Source organism: Furipterus horrens, unplaced genomic scaffold (genome assembly GCF_987537825.1).
Source record: "Furipterus horrens unplaced genomic scaffold, mFurHor1.1.pri manual_scaffold_2, whole genome shotgun sequence".
NCBI classification, from domain to species: Eukaryota; Metazoa; Chordata; class Mammalia; order Chiroptera; family Furipteridae; genus Furipterus; species Furipterus horrens.
Genome location: NW_028327172.1, coordinates 25,782,758 through 25,800,485, shown reverse-complemented (window position 1 = coordinate 25,800,485; position 17,728 = coordinate 25,782,758). Strand labels below are relative to the sequence as shown.

The 17,728-nt window shown below is 34.0% G+C and overlaps 1 protein-coding gene across 1 annotated transcript in view; it reads right to left on the bottom strand.

Moving 5' to 3' along the window:
- Positions 1-17,728, bottom strand: part of KIF18A (kinesin family member 18A) — an 81,094-nt gene that overhangs the window by 15,671 nt on the left and 47,695 nt on the right. The window contains exon 15 of the mRNA XM_090267610.1: positions 16,252-16,254. Coding sequence (XP_090123736.1) covers positions 16,252-16,254 — 3 coding nt within the window. The remainder of the gene's footprint in view (positions 1-16,251; positions 16,255-17,728) is intronic.

Here is a 17,728-nt window from a genome sequence, read left to right as displayed (position 1 = left end):
TACACGTAATATTAGGCCCCTTTCCTTTCTGATAGGGGAGGGAGATAGAAAGGCATTGAATACTTAAATAGTTTCTCACTAGAAGAACTAGTACTTGGTTGGCTTCACCTTACTTTCCTTGTTTTAGAATATCCATAGTACATGAAGAGATATGGAAGTAAACTATGCAAAAGACAACCAATTTTAGCCAGATTGGTAACCTGAGCAGAGGCATCTAGCTTCCTTACCAGATCCCCTTTAAAATAACCATATAGTAGATATAGGATAAAATTTGCCCTTGTGTTGATAATAGAGGGTATCATCTGCACACCTGACAACATTATAAAGGATATTGTGTACCCAGAAATGGAATAGAGGAAGGCATGGAGAATAACTTGCAATATTCCCCCACTTCATCCTTAAATGTTATCCCTGGTAGTAAAAGACCCCAGCAGAACGTAACTAAAAGCCCCTAAATTAGGAACACGGATGGAGGAGTAAGTGGGGTCTGAGGAGAAAGGGTGGGAAAGACTATGAGATACAGCAAAATGTCAGTATCTGAATACTATCAGTTGCACAAAGAGGCTCAAGCTTCATTTCTGGACCAGCTGGGTCAGAGTAGAAAGGCACACTGAACAGAAAGTGCCCGATACTGTGGGCCTTACTCCCAGCCTTGATGACCGCACCACACCTGGATGAAAACCTCTTGGGCCAAGAGGGAGTTTCCAGCTGAGACTACTGGTGGCTCTGGTTCCTTTTCTATACTCCCTGTGCTGTTAGATCCATGAAAAGAAATGCATTTCCCCCCTATTTCTGAACCTTAATTTTGACTTGATTATGAATAAGTTATGGGCAAAGCATACTTATAATAAGCATAGAGAAAGCTCACTGAATCGATAAAAGGATAACATAGAAGAATGGCAGAGCTGGCATACAAACTGAGGCTAGAATTTCTAATAATCCAGATGCCATGTTCACCATTACACAATGTTGAGTCCTTATCACAGGGAGAATTAAATCAATTAGGATAGTGGCTAAATAAAATATGGGATGGTCACAATTACACTGTTATATGACAGATTATTTGATGATAGGGAAAATGTTCATTAAATGAAGCAGTATACAAGTTTTATATACAGCATGGTGTCAATTTTGAAAACAAACGAACAAGCCACCAAAAACAAATCAATACACACCCTGCAAGCAAAAAAATGGGGGGTGGGTCAAGGAAAACAGTGCAGAAGTAAATATGGCATAGGTTTTGGCTGGAAAAAAATTCCGAGTCATTTAAAATTGTTTTTAAAACCATTTGATTACTTTTAAAATATATACTGCTTCTATAAAATTATAAACAAAAAAATTTTTTATAAAAGGAATATCTGGGGTGGGAGGAAGCCAATAACCTTCCCCCGAACACACCTCCAAGCTTTTTAAAGCCTTAGTAGAATGTCTTAGGAATTGGAGGCATAAGGTTGTTTCTGAGAGCACAGGGTTGAGCTAAATTTGAAGAATTGGGTGAAAATCTGTATAATGAAGTAGCTGGGTCTGCTTGACACTCTCATCGTCACCTATACTTCCAGGTGACTACTCCTTTGTCACCCTTTTAAAAGACACAAGGTTCTACTTTCTGGAAAAATTGCTGACTAGGGCGAACATGCGCAGCTGAAAGTAGAGGGACTAAATAATTTCTCAAAAATGAATGTATACAGATTTTTCTCCTACTTCTCTAAAATAGTGGTATTTGTGCTTATATCCTCCCTAAATGGGAAATCAAAGAGTTCTTTTCAGATAAAAATCGTAATAAACAAGACCTAGGAATTGACACTTTTAGGTTTCTCCAAAACTGACTCTTGTTTCTGGAGATCGCCATAAAGCAAAACCCGTTAACTGAAAGGCTTCGCTATGTATATAGAACACAATCAGGGTCACTAGATATTTGATGGTATGTTTTTCTACATGATAATCAGGATACATAACTACACACAGGAAAAAATAAAAGTAGATAATATAGAAATAGAAGAACACATCAGAATAACCATAATTAATATCTTCAGAGAGATGACAGATTACCTCCATGAAAACAAAAACAAATGCCGTGGAAAGAAACAATTACGAGAAATAGTTCTGAAAAATTTCAAGTATGACGGGAAAAAATCAAAATAAAGGTTGTAAGATAAAACTGAGGACAGCTCCCAGAAAGAACAAACAAAAGAGATACCAGATGATACAAAATAGAATGAGAGGATATTAATAAGTGCTCCAAAGAACAGCTAGAAGGGAAGAATATGGAGATATATATAAGCATGCATGTGTATATACGTGTATGTGTATAAATACATATGTGAAAACTTCTCACAGTGAAAAGATAAAGTTTCCAGAGAGAAATGCCTACAGGCTGTTCAGTCTAATAAATTTTAAAAAGACCAACACCAAGGAATATCATTGTTACATTTCAGAATACCAAGGATAAGGGATAAGGGAAAGATCCCAAAATCTTCCTGGGAGAAAAAGTCACATGCATATTAATTTTTATATGAAGAATAAAGACAGCCAGCATAACACTCAAATCTAGAGTTAATGAAGCACTATCTTTTCACTACTCAGAAAAATTATTTCCAACCTAGAATTCTATACTTGGACAACTAAAGATACTGGCATACATACACTGCCATACATACATTGTCTCAAATTTTTTTTACTTCCTATGTACCAAGTCTCCAGAACCAACTGGAGGATATATTTCTGTATAATAATGGAGAACAAGAAAAAATGGGGGAAAAAAGCAAACACTACATACAGAAACCTTAAATCTACACAGGAAAGGGAATTTAATTCTTCTTAGCTTAATAGGAAACAATATTAACTTGAATACACTCCAGAGATTTATTTTTATTTAAATAAATAACTGTTTTGGTAAGATAGGGTAAGAGAGGAAATGTACATATAATTTTAAGGAGTTAAAACCTTATCTTTCAAAGGAAAAAACAAGTAGATAATATCTAAAATTGGAAAAGCACAAACAAGAATTAGCAGTATAAATGTGAAATTCAGAAATTAAGAGAAAAATTGGAAGAAACAGCTAAAAGGGGACTAACTGGGAATGAGTAACAAAAGGTCAATGAATACGTCCACAATCACAGTACTTGCTAGCTTTCTAAGTTATGTACAGGCATTACTTTAAAAAAAATACTGAATTTTTTAAATCCTCCACCAAGGATGTGCTTATTACTTTAGAGACAGGAAGGGGTGGGGTGGGAGGGTGAGAGACAGACAGACAGACATTTATGTGAGAGAGAAACATCAACTAGTTGCCTTTTGTACATGTCCTAAACCCACAACCTAGGTTATGTGCCCTGACTACAACCTTCAGGTTTACAAGACTACGCTCCAACCAACTGAGCCACACCAGCAACGGCAAGAATCAGCTGATTATTTTATACTATTTTCAAATTAACCAGAATACATACAAATCTAAAGAACAGTTTTGGATCTACCTGGAGAGAAACTGTCAATGAAAAATAACTCCGGCATTACTTTACTTAAAAAGGTCTCACAGTTATCCTGAAATTCAAGATGATATTTTTAGACTTACAAATACCTTACATAGTTGAAGGCACATATTAATGAAGTAATAATTTTTACATACCCAATTGCCATTTTAAGTCATGAAGCTGTTCTCTTAAAAATGACAATTTAGCAAAAATGCACATATGATACTAGAAACTTAACAAACTCCTAGTTTAGAAAAAAAGTTAGACAGCTCAAGTTATGTGATCAAATAACAGAACTTTTAAAATGATTATGTGCTGCAATTCAAACCAGGAATTTAGAAGTCACAGTCAGGGCTCCTGAAAGATAGAGAAGAGCCTCTTCTAAGCCCTACAATAAGTTTTGTTTAATGAATCCAATCTTAGTCTTGGTAATACTTATCCATTAATAGTTTAGGAAACATCTTAAAATATTTATATGATGCTTTAAGGGATCTTATATAAAGCCGAAAATGTGCTTTTCAGTATAAAGTGGTTAGTGTTCTATTCATCTGTTCCTGCATTATGGCTAGATTCCCGCTTCAAAAAGTTTTGTTTACTGTAAGTCCATAGAAAGACTTAAAAAGGAAGTCAGACAAAAACATTTTGTTGAGACTGCCAAGCTTTAAAGCCTTTCAAAAGACTTTTAAGTATTAAAACCACTTTTAAAATGAACTCTAAATGCACGCACATTGTGGATTAGATGGAGGAAAATATATAATTTTCATCAGTAATAGTCCAAATTCCAACACAATTTTTCCTGGATTATAACGTAAGTACATTAACATTTCTGTACTTAGTATAGAGTAAAATGTGCTATATTAATAACATAAAACATTAATGTAAGCTTAAAATCAAAACAAAAACAGTGGAAATCCTAATGAAATTAGAATTAATTTGCGTGGCCCACTAAATCAAATTTGCTAAGAGGTTAAAACAAATTATGACTAAATAGTTGATATTGGTTAAGTGGTTAATGGAGTAAACCAAGTTTGTGACATTTGCCATCTCTTCCCCCAAAATTTCTGGGATTTTTAAGGAATATGATCAACAATTGGCAATGTAATAAAAGTAATGCATTGGATATTTTGACTTTATTAATGAAATATAGGAGTCTCATGAAGAAGTATGTGAAGAGACACTAGATAAATTGACTGCTTGTACCCCAAGAGAAACATGTAAAAATGTATTTATTGGCTGCACTGTTCTTTAAGCTATTTAATTTCACCTGTGAGCACAATCTACTCTACTTGATTATTTCTCTTTCAAATGTTTCATTTCTCCAAGAAGTCTACCCCACAGATTTAGGTAGGGGCTCTGAAATGATTCCAGTAGGAAGAAACCAGTTGTTTTATGCCTACCTTTTTAAAAGTAGTTTTAAGAAATGTTAGTATAGTCTTACTTTTAAAATATTTAAAAAAACATTTATTTTTTATTTATTATAGGAACTTTTCTTAAGCTTTGGGATTAAATGTTATATAGATTAATATAGGTATAATATATTACATATAACATATGCCGCTTCTTACACAATCCTGTGAAGATATATATTATGTAATAACCTGACACATTAGCAAATCAGGAAGAAGAAATAAAGGAATGGTGTAAATGAGCTAAATCTTTATCTCTGAGAATGATAACATCTAAACATAGGTAAATCAGGAAACAGGAGTCTAAGAAATATTAGGTGAAAACTAGAAGGTTGTTATAAGTCATTCAGCATGTATTTCATTAGAAAATAGAAAAAAAAAAAAACCCAAAAAACAAAGTGGCTTTATGTCTATTTTCCTAAAGGAAGTTTTAAGAAATGCCAATATATTTTTAAATGATTCTTTTAATTATTGTAAGAAATGACCTTAAATCCAATTATTAATACGTCACATCCAAATAATTTTAACTCAAATGCCTGTTACAAAGAAAAAATAAATTAAAGAACTAAAACTTACACATTAGTGTTTCTTAGCAGCAAAATATGAAAGGCCCAAGTATAATTATATAAACCCTCACCTACTTTAACTATGACATTCCAATGTCCTAGAAGTCATATAGTTTAGTAATCTATATATTTTTTACTGAATTCTCACTTAAAATGATGGTCCTAATTTCTGATTAATTAAAGACGACCAGGAAACTCAAAGAACCAGAATTCAGTAGTAGATGAACTTAATGGTCATGTAAAATTTTTTATTTTATAACTTGTTGCTTAAAGCAAAAAACTGACATGCTCAAAGTCACAGTATTAATCATACTTGTTGACAGAATTGAAGTCCCTTGATAATTTACCAAGGGGGAGTCAAATAAACCAATCAAACAAAGTAGTAACATATCATTATATTGAAGACTTAAAAAAATAAAATTTTTTTCACAGACTCAAAAATATGAATAGAAGGCAATGTACCATTTCACTAACCCAAAATTTAGATGCTATCCCTCTCCTATTACTAGAAAGAGAACATAAATGTGCATAAAATATGAATAGCCTTATAATTTAAATTGGGTTAAATAAAATAAAACACTATGAAAGAAAAGAAAAAAATGTACCATCTATGGCAAAAGGTTTAGAGCTTTCATATGTGTATATATGTATATCTACGTTTGTGTGTGTGGTCAGATATCTATCAATCTGGAAAGAACTCTTACAAAATAAATTTAAAAAACAAAAAAACAAAAATAAAGCAAAAGAAATGAACAGGTAATTAATTCAGAATAAACTACAACTGAACAAAAAGCACACAAAAAAATGTTCACCACATCGTTATCCATTTATATGATCATAGGCTGTACAGTTATAGTAGTTCTGGAGAACAGCTTGACAATCCATATCAAATGCTTTAAAAATGTATATACCCCTTGAACTAGCTATTCTACTTTTTAGGGGTTTAGCTTAAGGAAATAATTAGACAAGTTTCAAAATACACACACACAAATGTTTAGTGGAGTGTTGCTTATAACAGCAATAAAGTGAAAAAAGCCTAAATGTTAATTAGGAGGGAATTAGGTAAATATAAGTTCTTAAAAATGACTTAAATTCATATGACAGAAAAATATATGTATAAAAGTGGTTCAGTGAAAATAATTGGTTATAAACTATATAAATGTGACATCTCAATATTTAAAAAAAAATCAAACCATATATATATCTATATCTATATCTAGATATAGATATATGCTTAGCCAAAAAAAATTGTCCAATAAGCTATTAAGATAGAATATTAATAGAAATTAATGGAAGAGATTTTTCTTTTGACATGACTTTTTCAAATTACAATAAATGAAAATTCATTAAGATAATAACAAGGTTAAAACATTAGTGAAAGGAGCAATAAACTTAATAAAATTATTGGAAAAAATGTTTATAACTTATAATTTGTGGGGGAAAAGGAAGGTATAATAATTGCTATAAAAGTGGTTAAAAAATGGAAATACAAGAGTGTGTGAACAAAGGGCAGAAGACTCATTAAAAGGCAGGTTTCATAAAAAAGGTAGTATCTGAATTGGATGAGGATCTTTAATAAGCTAGTATGTGGGGATGAAGCTAGAGGAAGCAGCATTCAAGAATGAAGGAAAGTCTGAAAATTACAGACGCAAGATATAGACAGCATGTTTAAAGAAGGTGGGGACACCAAGCGCCATATGGCAGTGAGTCTGCACCTTGACAATGGACTGAGAAACCCTTTGAAGGCTGTAAGTAAAGGGTCTGTACTTTATTAGGGAGATCATTTTAGTGTGAAGGGTAGATTTTAAAGGAGAGAGATAAGAGAAATAGAAACTAGTGTAAATATCACTGTAATTACTCACTTTAAAAACAAATATTCTAAATGTTTTAAAATAAATTGAATTAACAAATATTCTATTCTGTCTCAGTTTCAAATAAACCTTTAAAATACAATATAACTGGCAATTTCACGTAGTTTCTTAGGTAGGTTGGGTCTATATTTATTTTTTAGCTATTTGAAATACTCCACAGATGGTTCTTTTAAATAAAGAGACTGGATAATTTATCACTAATGACTTAAAAATCCCTCTCTTAAAAAAATGGGCAGGTCTTCTGGGGTCATCTTTTGATGTCCCATATCATGTGTCCTGAATGATTTTTACCCAGAGGACTAATTTATCAAAAGCTTAAGACTGCAAATCTTAAAAGATTTACAGAACTGTGTGTTAGTGTAACAAGCAGAATGCAGTATTTGGCAAACATGAGTCACAGGCTGCAAAGTAGGGTTCATGATAGGGAGACACTGATGAATGGGATAAGATCTAATTGAGGTTTGGTACAAAATGATGGCATGGATTTTTCTTTTGCTAGCACTCATGTTAATACATGCGTGAGAAAGTATTTTGGGAAACTATGCAAAATTAAAATTAGTTCTAAAGTGAAATCAAATATTAATATATGTATTTCAATAAACACTTCTGGGCTACAAATGATTGATACAATTACTGCACTAATCATAAATCTGGATTCTTCTTAACAGCCTTGTGACTCATGGAATTCATAGTTGGAAACGGCACAGGTAAATAAATTTTAACTATTTAAAAGATATGTAACCTTAAGTTACTATTGAATTAACCAAACTGATACATTTTATAATACATTCATAAGACACTATTGTGGTTACTGTAGTATTAAGAATTGTCACATTCCTTTAAATTAATTCAGCACTGTGAGCAATAAATCACCCATAACTTCCTCATTCCCGTGTCTGTGGGAAATAGCAGATACCATGTTTTCCTCTTAGTCTCATTTTCTTAGTATTCATGTTTATTTCAGATGGAAAAGACAATGCAAAGAGCCTTTTAATTTATAGTAACATCTGCAGTTACAGATGAATAACTGAACACAGTCTTATGTACAAAACTAGAGTTCAAATAAAATGTATTTCGGGCTACAAGCACGACTACTGCTGTTATTGGTAGTGGTTAAATTTTGTTGACAAAAAACATGGAATATTAGGTTCATATAAACATTCTGCTAATTCATAATTAGAATAGAGGTTTTCTATTTTTAAAATGGAACTTCCTTCTACTCAAGTAACTCTAGGGGAAATCTAAACTTACAGTGGAACTCTATGTTCAATCAGAATATCTGTACTATGGTCATACTAGTATCTTTTCTCTTATTGTACTTTAAGATAAAACCACTGACATGGGTGCAAAATTTAGGAAAAGGAAAGGTTAGAGACAAAAATATTACTAAATGTGAGTTTCCAGATGGATAATGAGGAAATCTTGACTTTTCATTTAATGTCAGAAATTTTATCAGCTCCATAAATACACGCTGCTGCCAGCGCCCCACCCTGCACAGCACTCAGTGAGTGAGTGCACTTTCTGGTTTCCAGACCCAAAATAGCTACATGTTTTACTCCAAGTCAACAGACATGTAGTTTGTAGGCAAATATATCAAGTCAAATATCTATCCCAAAATCAAGTACTGACATTGGTAAACTATTAAAATTAACAAAATTAAAAAAGTTAGCTTCAACTTAAGAATACAGGCTTATTAATATAAGAAAATAAAAAGCCCATATAACAAAAATATAAAATATTGTATCTAGAGATATCTTTAATAACAAATGTATAACACATATGTGAAGAAAATTCAAAACTTTGTTGAGGCACTTACAGGAAGATAGGAATATGGAGACACACCGTGCTTGAGTAAGAAGATCTGAGGGCAAAATTAATTTATGCGTTTAAAAAATATTTTATTTCCATGGAATCGGATTAAGAATTACTGAAAGATTTATTTCTTGGTAAGGGACAGCCAAGAACATTTTAAAAATACAGAGTAACACAGGGAATAAGCACTGCTATATATAAAAAATTATAAGTTATCAGTTATTTAAATAATAACTACTCTCTCTAGGATAGACAAAAAGGCAAAAGAATAGAAATATAAGTCCAATAAACAGAATTATATATGACTACTTACAATGTGTAAAATAGAAGTGCCATAAGGATGGATTGTCAATAAATTATACAAGAATGACAGGCTTTTTGGAAAAACTTGCTACATTTTTGCCTGTTATATTAAAATAAATTAGAAGAAAATAGAAGTGAAAAATTAAAAACTTATAGATGAAAAGTCCTTTCCAATGATTCCAAAGGCAGAAAAATAAAAATAAAAAGAAGATATATTATATAAAAGTTTTAAAATGCAATTCTCAGACAAAGTTAAGAGTAAATGATAAACTTGAATACATTTGCAACATGCATCTTACAGAAAAGTTAATATCCCTGATGCTCTCATCCAGTCCTATGGCTTTAAATATCATCCAAATGTTAACAATTCTCAAATTTATATTTCAATTTAGACTGCTCCCCTGAACTCCAGATTCTTATATTCAACTGCTTACATGATGTCTCCACCTGGATGCATCTTAGACAAAATTAAAATGCCTCAAAACGAACTCCTCATCATCTACCACCTCTACCTTATAAACTTGTTCCACCTGAAGTCTTCCTCATCTCTTTTACGATGACTTGATTCTTTCAGTTGCTAAGTTAAAAAATCTTAAGAGTCATCCCTGACCTTTCTTTCTCTCACATCCCAAATCCAATTTGTCACAAAATTCTCTTGGCTCTACCTTAAAAATATATTAGAATCTGACCACTTGTTAGCGCTCCCACTGCTACCAACCTTGTTTGAGCCACAACCTTCTTTTACCTGGGTTATTGCAGAGGTCTCCTCGCTGTTTCTACCCTTGCCATACCAGTCTACTCTCCACACAGTAGCCAGAGGGATGTTTTTAAAACACGATCTCCTCAGATCATGTTAAGGGTCAGTTTTGTTCAGAGCAAAAGCATAAATTCTTATAATGTCCCAAAAGGCTCTAAGTGGTCTTCCTACCCTTTAGCCTTATGATCTCGTCACTGCCTACTTTTCTCCTTTATACCAGTTATGCATCTTTCTTGCCATTCCATGAATATACAAAGCAAACATCTGTAAGAGATTTTGCAGTGCTTGTTCTTTCAGTCTGAAAATGACTCTTCTCCCAGATATGCACATGGTCAGCTCTGTGAATTCCTTCAAATTTTATTAGTGAAGCCTTCCCTGACAATGCTATTTAAATGAGCAATCTCTGCCCAATCCCACTCCTGAATTCCTTTTATTGCTTTTCCATAGCATGAATCACCTTCTAAGTTTTGTTTTATTTACTTATATATTTATTGTTTTCCTCCCTGCACCAGAACGAAGCTCTATAATTATGGGCGAGGAAGTTCGTTTTATACTTTGATGTGCCCTTAGTACCAGATAAGTGCGAGGTACATAGGGAAAGTTAAATAAACGTTATTGAATGAATGAATAAATATCCATATTTTAGGCTCTTATAAATAAGTAACAATTTTTTCAGAAGATGATTATGCCAGAAAAAAATGTGCAAATGATGGCTAGGTCATACACAGAAAAGAAAAACAGAGCTTCAAAAATAAGTGAATAACAAATTGAACTATATTAGTAAACGAAAGGAAAATGAAAGATAATATTTATGACTATTAAACCAGCAAAGAATCAATAAGTAATTAGTAAGGACAGAGGGAGAGACAACCCCAGATATAATAAGATTTAATAAATGCATCAACCAAGGTTAGACTATTGATATGAAAAAACTATAACAAGAAATCATTTATGAGACGAGGGAAATTTGAATACTGAATAGATATTTGATGACATTAAATATGAGGAGGGCATTGGGTTTTCTTTTAGAGAAACTAAGCTGTAAATGCAAGAAATGATAAGGTATCTGAGATTTCCTTCAAAATATTCCGGTATACCTGTATATAGGGTGGAGGAAAGTACATGATGTTCTCAAGACAAGCTATTTGATAATTCTTCAAGTTAGATGATGAGTACATGGGGCTAAGTATAGTATTCTCTGGACTTCTCTGTGTGTTTGAAATGATTTTCTAAAAATTAAAAATTGAAAATATTTTAACACCAAAAGCTCTGGTCAGGCTAAAAATAGGAAAAAAACACATTTTCCTATACTGCTGATGGGAGTAAAAGTTGGTATAATCACATGAGGAAAGGGGTGTATTACAAACTTTTAAAAAAATTGTATATTTCTTGAGCCAGAAATTCCCCTTCTAGAAATTTGTCATGGGACTAACCAGACATGTGCACTAGGATAAATATACATATTTGCTTATTACTTATAATAATAAAAATAATTAGCTAATCTAAATTCCTAATAGGTATTAAGAGTAAGTTAATTATGGTTAATTTCACCAGACACTTAGAAATAGTGTGTTTTAAAAACAAAGAATTCAGTTGAGCTAATAAATGCTCTCTAAAAGATCTGAAAGCACCAGAAAAAAAATCCAAATTTCACAGCATTTAGTATTTTTGAAATTTAACAACAAAACCACTTGACATTTCCTGTTTATAGGAGTAGAGAAGGAAGTCAGCGATAACACACACAAGCTAAGATGAATGAGAAACATCTGACTCATGTTTTCTTAAGTTAAATCACTTCAATTTTACTTAAATTTGTTAAGACTGTCATTTATAGTATAATTTTAGTAATATATGCTATCTAGGTATTGCTTCGTGTCTTCAGAAATGCAAATGTAAACTTTACTACTTATACATTTTTAAATGAAGTACTTCAATATTCTAAGCTATGAAAACAAATATTTATAGGTGGCCTCACTTTATAATCCCCCCTCCCTGTTATTCACCTTTCACTCTACTCATAATGTATATAACACAGATAATTCACGGAACAGGTAAGACATACTAAGCAAATAGTTAATCTATGAAATCATGTAAATGAAATATTAAAACAACAAACTAAGAAGAAACATGAAAACAAAACCCACCTTCTGACACATTTTAAAAAGAAAATACATATTTATGTAATGTAACATTTTAATCGTCTTTCCTTTTATTTGATTTATTGTTTTTCTATTACAGTTGTCCCTCTTTTTTCCCCCATTGCTAACCCCACCCCACCCACCCCTTCTCCCGCAATCATATCCCTCCCCGTTGTCCATGTCCATGGGTCATTTATACACGTTCCTTGACTGGACCCTTCCCTTACTGTCCTTCTTTTTGAAAATACTTTGAAAAGGAATTAAGAGCCAAATAAATGTTTTGTTTTATTGTTGACAGGTATAATCTGTGCAATTACATTGTAAGTGAAATATGGGTTTTTAAATAAGGAATAATGACTATCATGTAACAGGTGGTCAGTATATTTCAATCTTGGTGTTAAAACCATATTTCCTCTCCAACATCTTGAATACATTATATGGAAAGAATCAAGACCCAAAGGTACGAAAGAATCTGAAAAAAATCTTAAGTTTTCTTTCCAAAGATCTCAATTAGGTCAGGTCTAATGTTTTATAAAAGAAAAATTATATATATCCAACTTCACTGTCATCTTAATGTAAAAATATAATATTAGGGACTTAATAGTGACCTAGGTAATTCAGACACACCTCTACTAGAGGCAGCTAAAATATGTGGACAAAATATAAAAAACATATACTTGAAGGCACAGAATTGTGAAGAATTATAGGTAAGTATCAGGAGGTAGTTGGTGGCTATTTCCACAAGAGGATGTTTGCTGCTGCTGGAGGAGGTGGTACAAATGCTTAATAACATTGTTAAGAACCTTGTAGGTCTGGGGTGCTGGAACTGGAATTTAGGACCCACAAAGAGGAGTTGTTCTTAAACCCTCCCTGCTCTGAGTTGATACTCTATAAACACCTAAACTCTAGAGAATAAACAAAGGTAGGCATGCCCTTTCAGAAATAGCAGCTCAGTTTCAAATGATCTCAATCTCTAAAATTGAACTGAAGTCATCTGGGACTGCTAATGCCATCAGGAGCCTGGAAGAAGCAAACGTAATCCTCAGAAAATTCAAAGTATTTCTATACACAATTCTGCAAATACATGTTGGATAAACAAAAATTAGCACACATTTAAGGAAATAAAACCATGTGAACTAAAACCAGCAGAAAGAGATAACAGAAACAGACCAGGAGGGTTCAGACTTCTGACTTCTTAGACACAGACTTTTTAACTGAAATTAAGAACTTAATGGTTTCAACAACCATTTGACTCAACTGAAAAGCAAACTATAAAATATGTGAAAAGAAATTTCCAGTGAAAGGAAAAAAAACAAAACAAAAAAAACAACAACAATGAAAAGCAGGAGAGAGTAAAAGGCAAAGATAAGACAATGAGAAATTACTATGCAATAAAACTGGAGTCCCAGAAGTAGAGGAGAAAGAAAAGTGTCAGAAATATTTGCAGATATAATGGTTAAGAACTTTAGAAAACTAATAAAAGATAACCCAGACACAAATTCAGAAAGTTCTATGAACCCAAGTAAGAGAAGTAGAAATAAAATTACATAGGCACAATTCAGCGAAATGATTAAAACCCCAAGAAAAAGGATATAATATTTTAGGAAGCCAGAAGTCAGACTGCATTCAAGGAAGCAACGCTTAGAATGAAAGCTGATTTGAACAGCAACAATAGAAGCCAGAAGATAATAATGTTTTTAAGTGCTAAAAGAAATTCTATATCCAGCAAGACAAGTCTTCAAGAAAGAATAGTAGACTTCCAGTCAAGATGGTGGCAAAGGCAGACATGGCTTGCCTCTTCGTACAAACATATCAAAATTACAACTAAAATACAGAACAATGATCACTCGGAACCATCAGAAATTGAGCTGAATGGAAGTCTGACAACTACAGAATGAAAGAAATTACATCCATCCAGACTGGTAGGAGGGGCGCAGATGTGGAACAGGCTGGTCCCACACCCTCATGTGGTAGATAAAAATTCAGGAGGGATATCTCAGGAGTGAGGAGTCCCAACTTCACTTAAGGCACCCCCCAGTCCAGGGTTCCAGTGCCAGGATGATAAATCCCCACAACTTCTGGCTGCAAAAATCAGTGGGGATTGAGTCGGTGGAAGAAACTGCTGGAGCCCCAAGTAGTTCCTCTTACTCAGACTCATTTCCTCTGAGCTCCAGCACCAGGGTAGCAGCTTGAAAGGCACCAGTGGTATATGGGGAGAAACTGAAGTATCTGACATCATGGAGAGCAGAGGCCATTGTCTGTTTTCTAAACCCTCCCCCCATAGACCCTGCAAGCTGGCGCCCTATCTGAGACTCCATCAACTTAGCTAACACTGTTTGACCCACCTTGGAGATCCCCAGAAACTCTGCCCCTACACAGCCCTACTTAAAGGCCCACCTAAGCTGCTTTTCCATATGAATGGCTGGTCGTGGTTCATGCTTCACAACTTCCTAAATCCTATCAAACAAGCCACAGATGACCTCAGTGAGGCCCAGGCCCAGCACTAGCAGCAGCCAGCTTAGATTCACAGCATGGCTTCACCTGGGCATCTCCAAGCCCAGCACAAGTAGCAGCCATCTCAGATTGTTTTATAGCTCAAGAAAGGTGGCCCCTGGCAAAACAGGTGGGGGCTGACCTTGGCCTGCATCACCCAGGAAATCCCAGGGCTGGCACACCCAGTGGACAGTTACAGACCACGTAGGAGCACCACCACCCTGCCCCTGCACAGGTGACCCTCTACTAGGGTGGAGGTTGGTGGTAAGTGGTCACAGCCAGTCCTTGCAGCTGAATGGCGTGGGTAAATCCCTCTCATTGATTTGCCAATAGCAACCAAGGCTCTACTACAAGAGGAGGGTATACTCAGCCCATATAAAGGGTGTACCTCGAGTACCCAGCTTGGGTGATAGGGGAGGCTGTGCCATTGGACTCTACAGGGCACCTACTACACTAGCCCACACTACCAAGACAGGGAGTCAAAGCAGCTCTACCTACTACATAGAAACAAACACAGGGAGGCTGCCAAAACGAGGAGACAAAGAAACATAGCCCAAATGAAAGAATAGACCAATACTCCAGACTAAGAGCTAAACGAAATGGAGGTAAACAATCTAGCAGATGCAGAGTTCAAAACACTGGTTATGAGGGACTCAGGGAGGACCACAGCAGTATAAAAACGATCCAGTCAGAAACGAAAGATACACTTAATGAAATAAAGAACAATTTATAGGGAAACAACAGGAGAGTGGACGAAGCTGAGATTCAAGTCAATGATATGGAACATAAGGTAGCAAAAAACAATCAACCAGAACAACAAGAAAAAAGAATCCAGAAAAAAGAGGATGGTATAAGCAGCCTCTGGGACAACATCAAGAGGTCCAATATTTGCGTCATAGGGATGCCAGAAGGAGAAGAGCAAAAAATTGGAATTCTACTTGAAAAACGAATGAAAGAAAACCTCCCTAATTTGATGAAGAAAATAGACATGCAAGTCCAGGAAGCACAGAGAGTCCCAAATAAGATGGATGCAAAGAGGCCCACTCCAAGACACATCATAATAAAAATGCCAAAGATTAAAGATAAAGAGAGAATCTTAAAAGCAGTAAAAGAAAAGTCAGTTACCTACAGGGGAGTTCCCATAAGACTGTCAGCTGATTTCTCAAAAGAAACTTTGCAGGCTAGAAGGCACTGCAAAAAAATATTCAAAGTCACAAAAAGCAGGGACCTACAGCCAAGACTGCTCTACCCAGCAAAGCTATCATTTAGAATCGAAGGGCAGATAAAGAGCTTTCCAGACAAGAAAACACTAAAGGAATTCGTCATCACCAAACCATTATCATATGTTAAAGGGACTTATTTAAGAAAAAGATCAGAATTATGAACCATAAAATGTCAAAAAACACAAATCTGTCATCAACTGAATCTAAAAAACAACCTAAGCAAACAAGAAGAGAGACATAATCATGGAAATGGAGTGATGTGATGGTTGCCAGATGGGAGGCGGGCTATGGGGGGAATGGGTGAAGAGGTGAGGGGATTAAGAAGTAGCCATGGGGATATAAAGTACAGTATAGGAAATGGAGGAGCCAAAGAACTTACATGCATGACCCATGGCATGAACAATGTTCGGGTGATTGCCTGAGGGAGTGAGAGGTGCCGGGTGGGGGGTGGGGGGGTCAAAAGGGGGAAAATCAGGAGAACCGTAATATCATAATCAATAAAATATAATAAAAAAATAGTAAAATAAATATATCTTAAGATGCATAAAAAATAAGCAAATTCATCATTAGCATAACCACTGTAAAGGAAATGCAAATGGTTCTTTAGATAAAAAACAATGTCTTGGATGAAGACAGAGATGCTAAAATATATAAAACAAAAAAGTAAATATGAACATTGACTGTACAGACAAGAAAATAATATTCTATGGGTTTCATATGTAAAGAAAAATAAAGTACATTTTAACAATGGTACATATGTCAAAAGAGGGGTTAAAGGTGCTAAAGAATTTTAGGCTTCTAGCACTATCTGGAAAGAGGGTGGTAGTAACAAAAAAAGTTACGTTGATAAGACTTTGATAAAGCAAGCATACATGTTAACCAAAGGGTAATTACTGAAAGAATATAAAGAGTGTAGAGCTTCCAAGCTCAGAGGTGAAAAAATGGGATATTAAATATACTCTATCATTTCAAAGGCAAGTTCAAAAGAAAAGATATCTAGAATAAGCAAAACTAAAAAGGAAAGCACAAGATAGCAGGTTTAAACCCAACTATCAAGTAATTCATCAAGTACATAAACTAAAATATAAAAACTGATAAACAGAAAAAAGCAAAACCCTATTATGTGCTGTTTATAAGAGACACATATGAAATAAACATACAGAAAAGTTTACTGTGAATTAGAAAAAAGATAAGACCATGAAAACACTAAGCAAAAGAAAAGTGGCATAACTATATTATTAAACTAAGTACACTTAAAAATAAAAAAGAAAATAACTAGGAGGGTAATTTTATAATAAAAAGATGTAAGAATTCTAATTCTGAAAATACAGATATGAAAATATACAGTAAATTCAATAAAAAATAGCAAAAACTGGCAGAACTAAATGGTGCAATGTGTGATAGGCAGAATACCCTCTCCCCCTAAAAGATGTTCATGGCCTAGCCCCTGAAACCTGTGAATATGTTACACTGCTGGAAGAAATGATTTTGCAGATGTAATTAATGTTATGGAATTTTATCTTATCCTTTTATTATAGAACAAATCCTTTAATTTTTCAAGTGTTTTAAAAACAATTTTATACTTAAGCCTTGATGATAAGCACAAAATTTACGTTTACTTTTTTAAACCAAACTCAAGCACCCACTCTGTGCACAGCACTATTCTAGGTGTAATAAAAGGGACTCCTA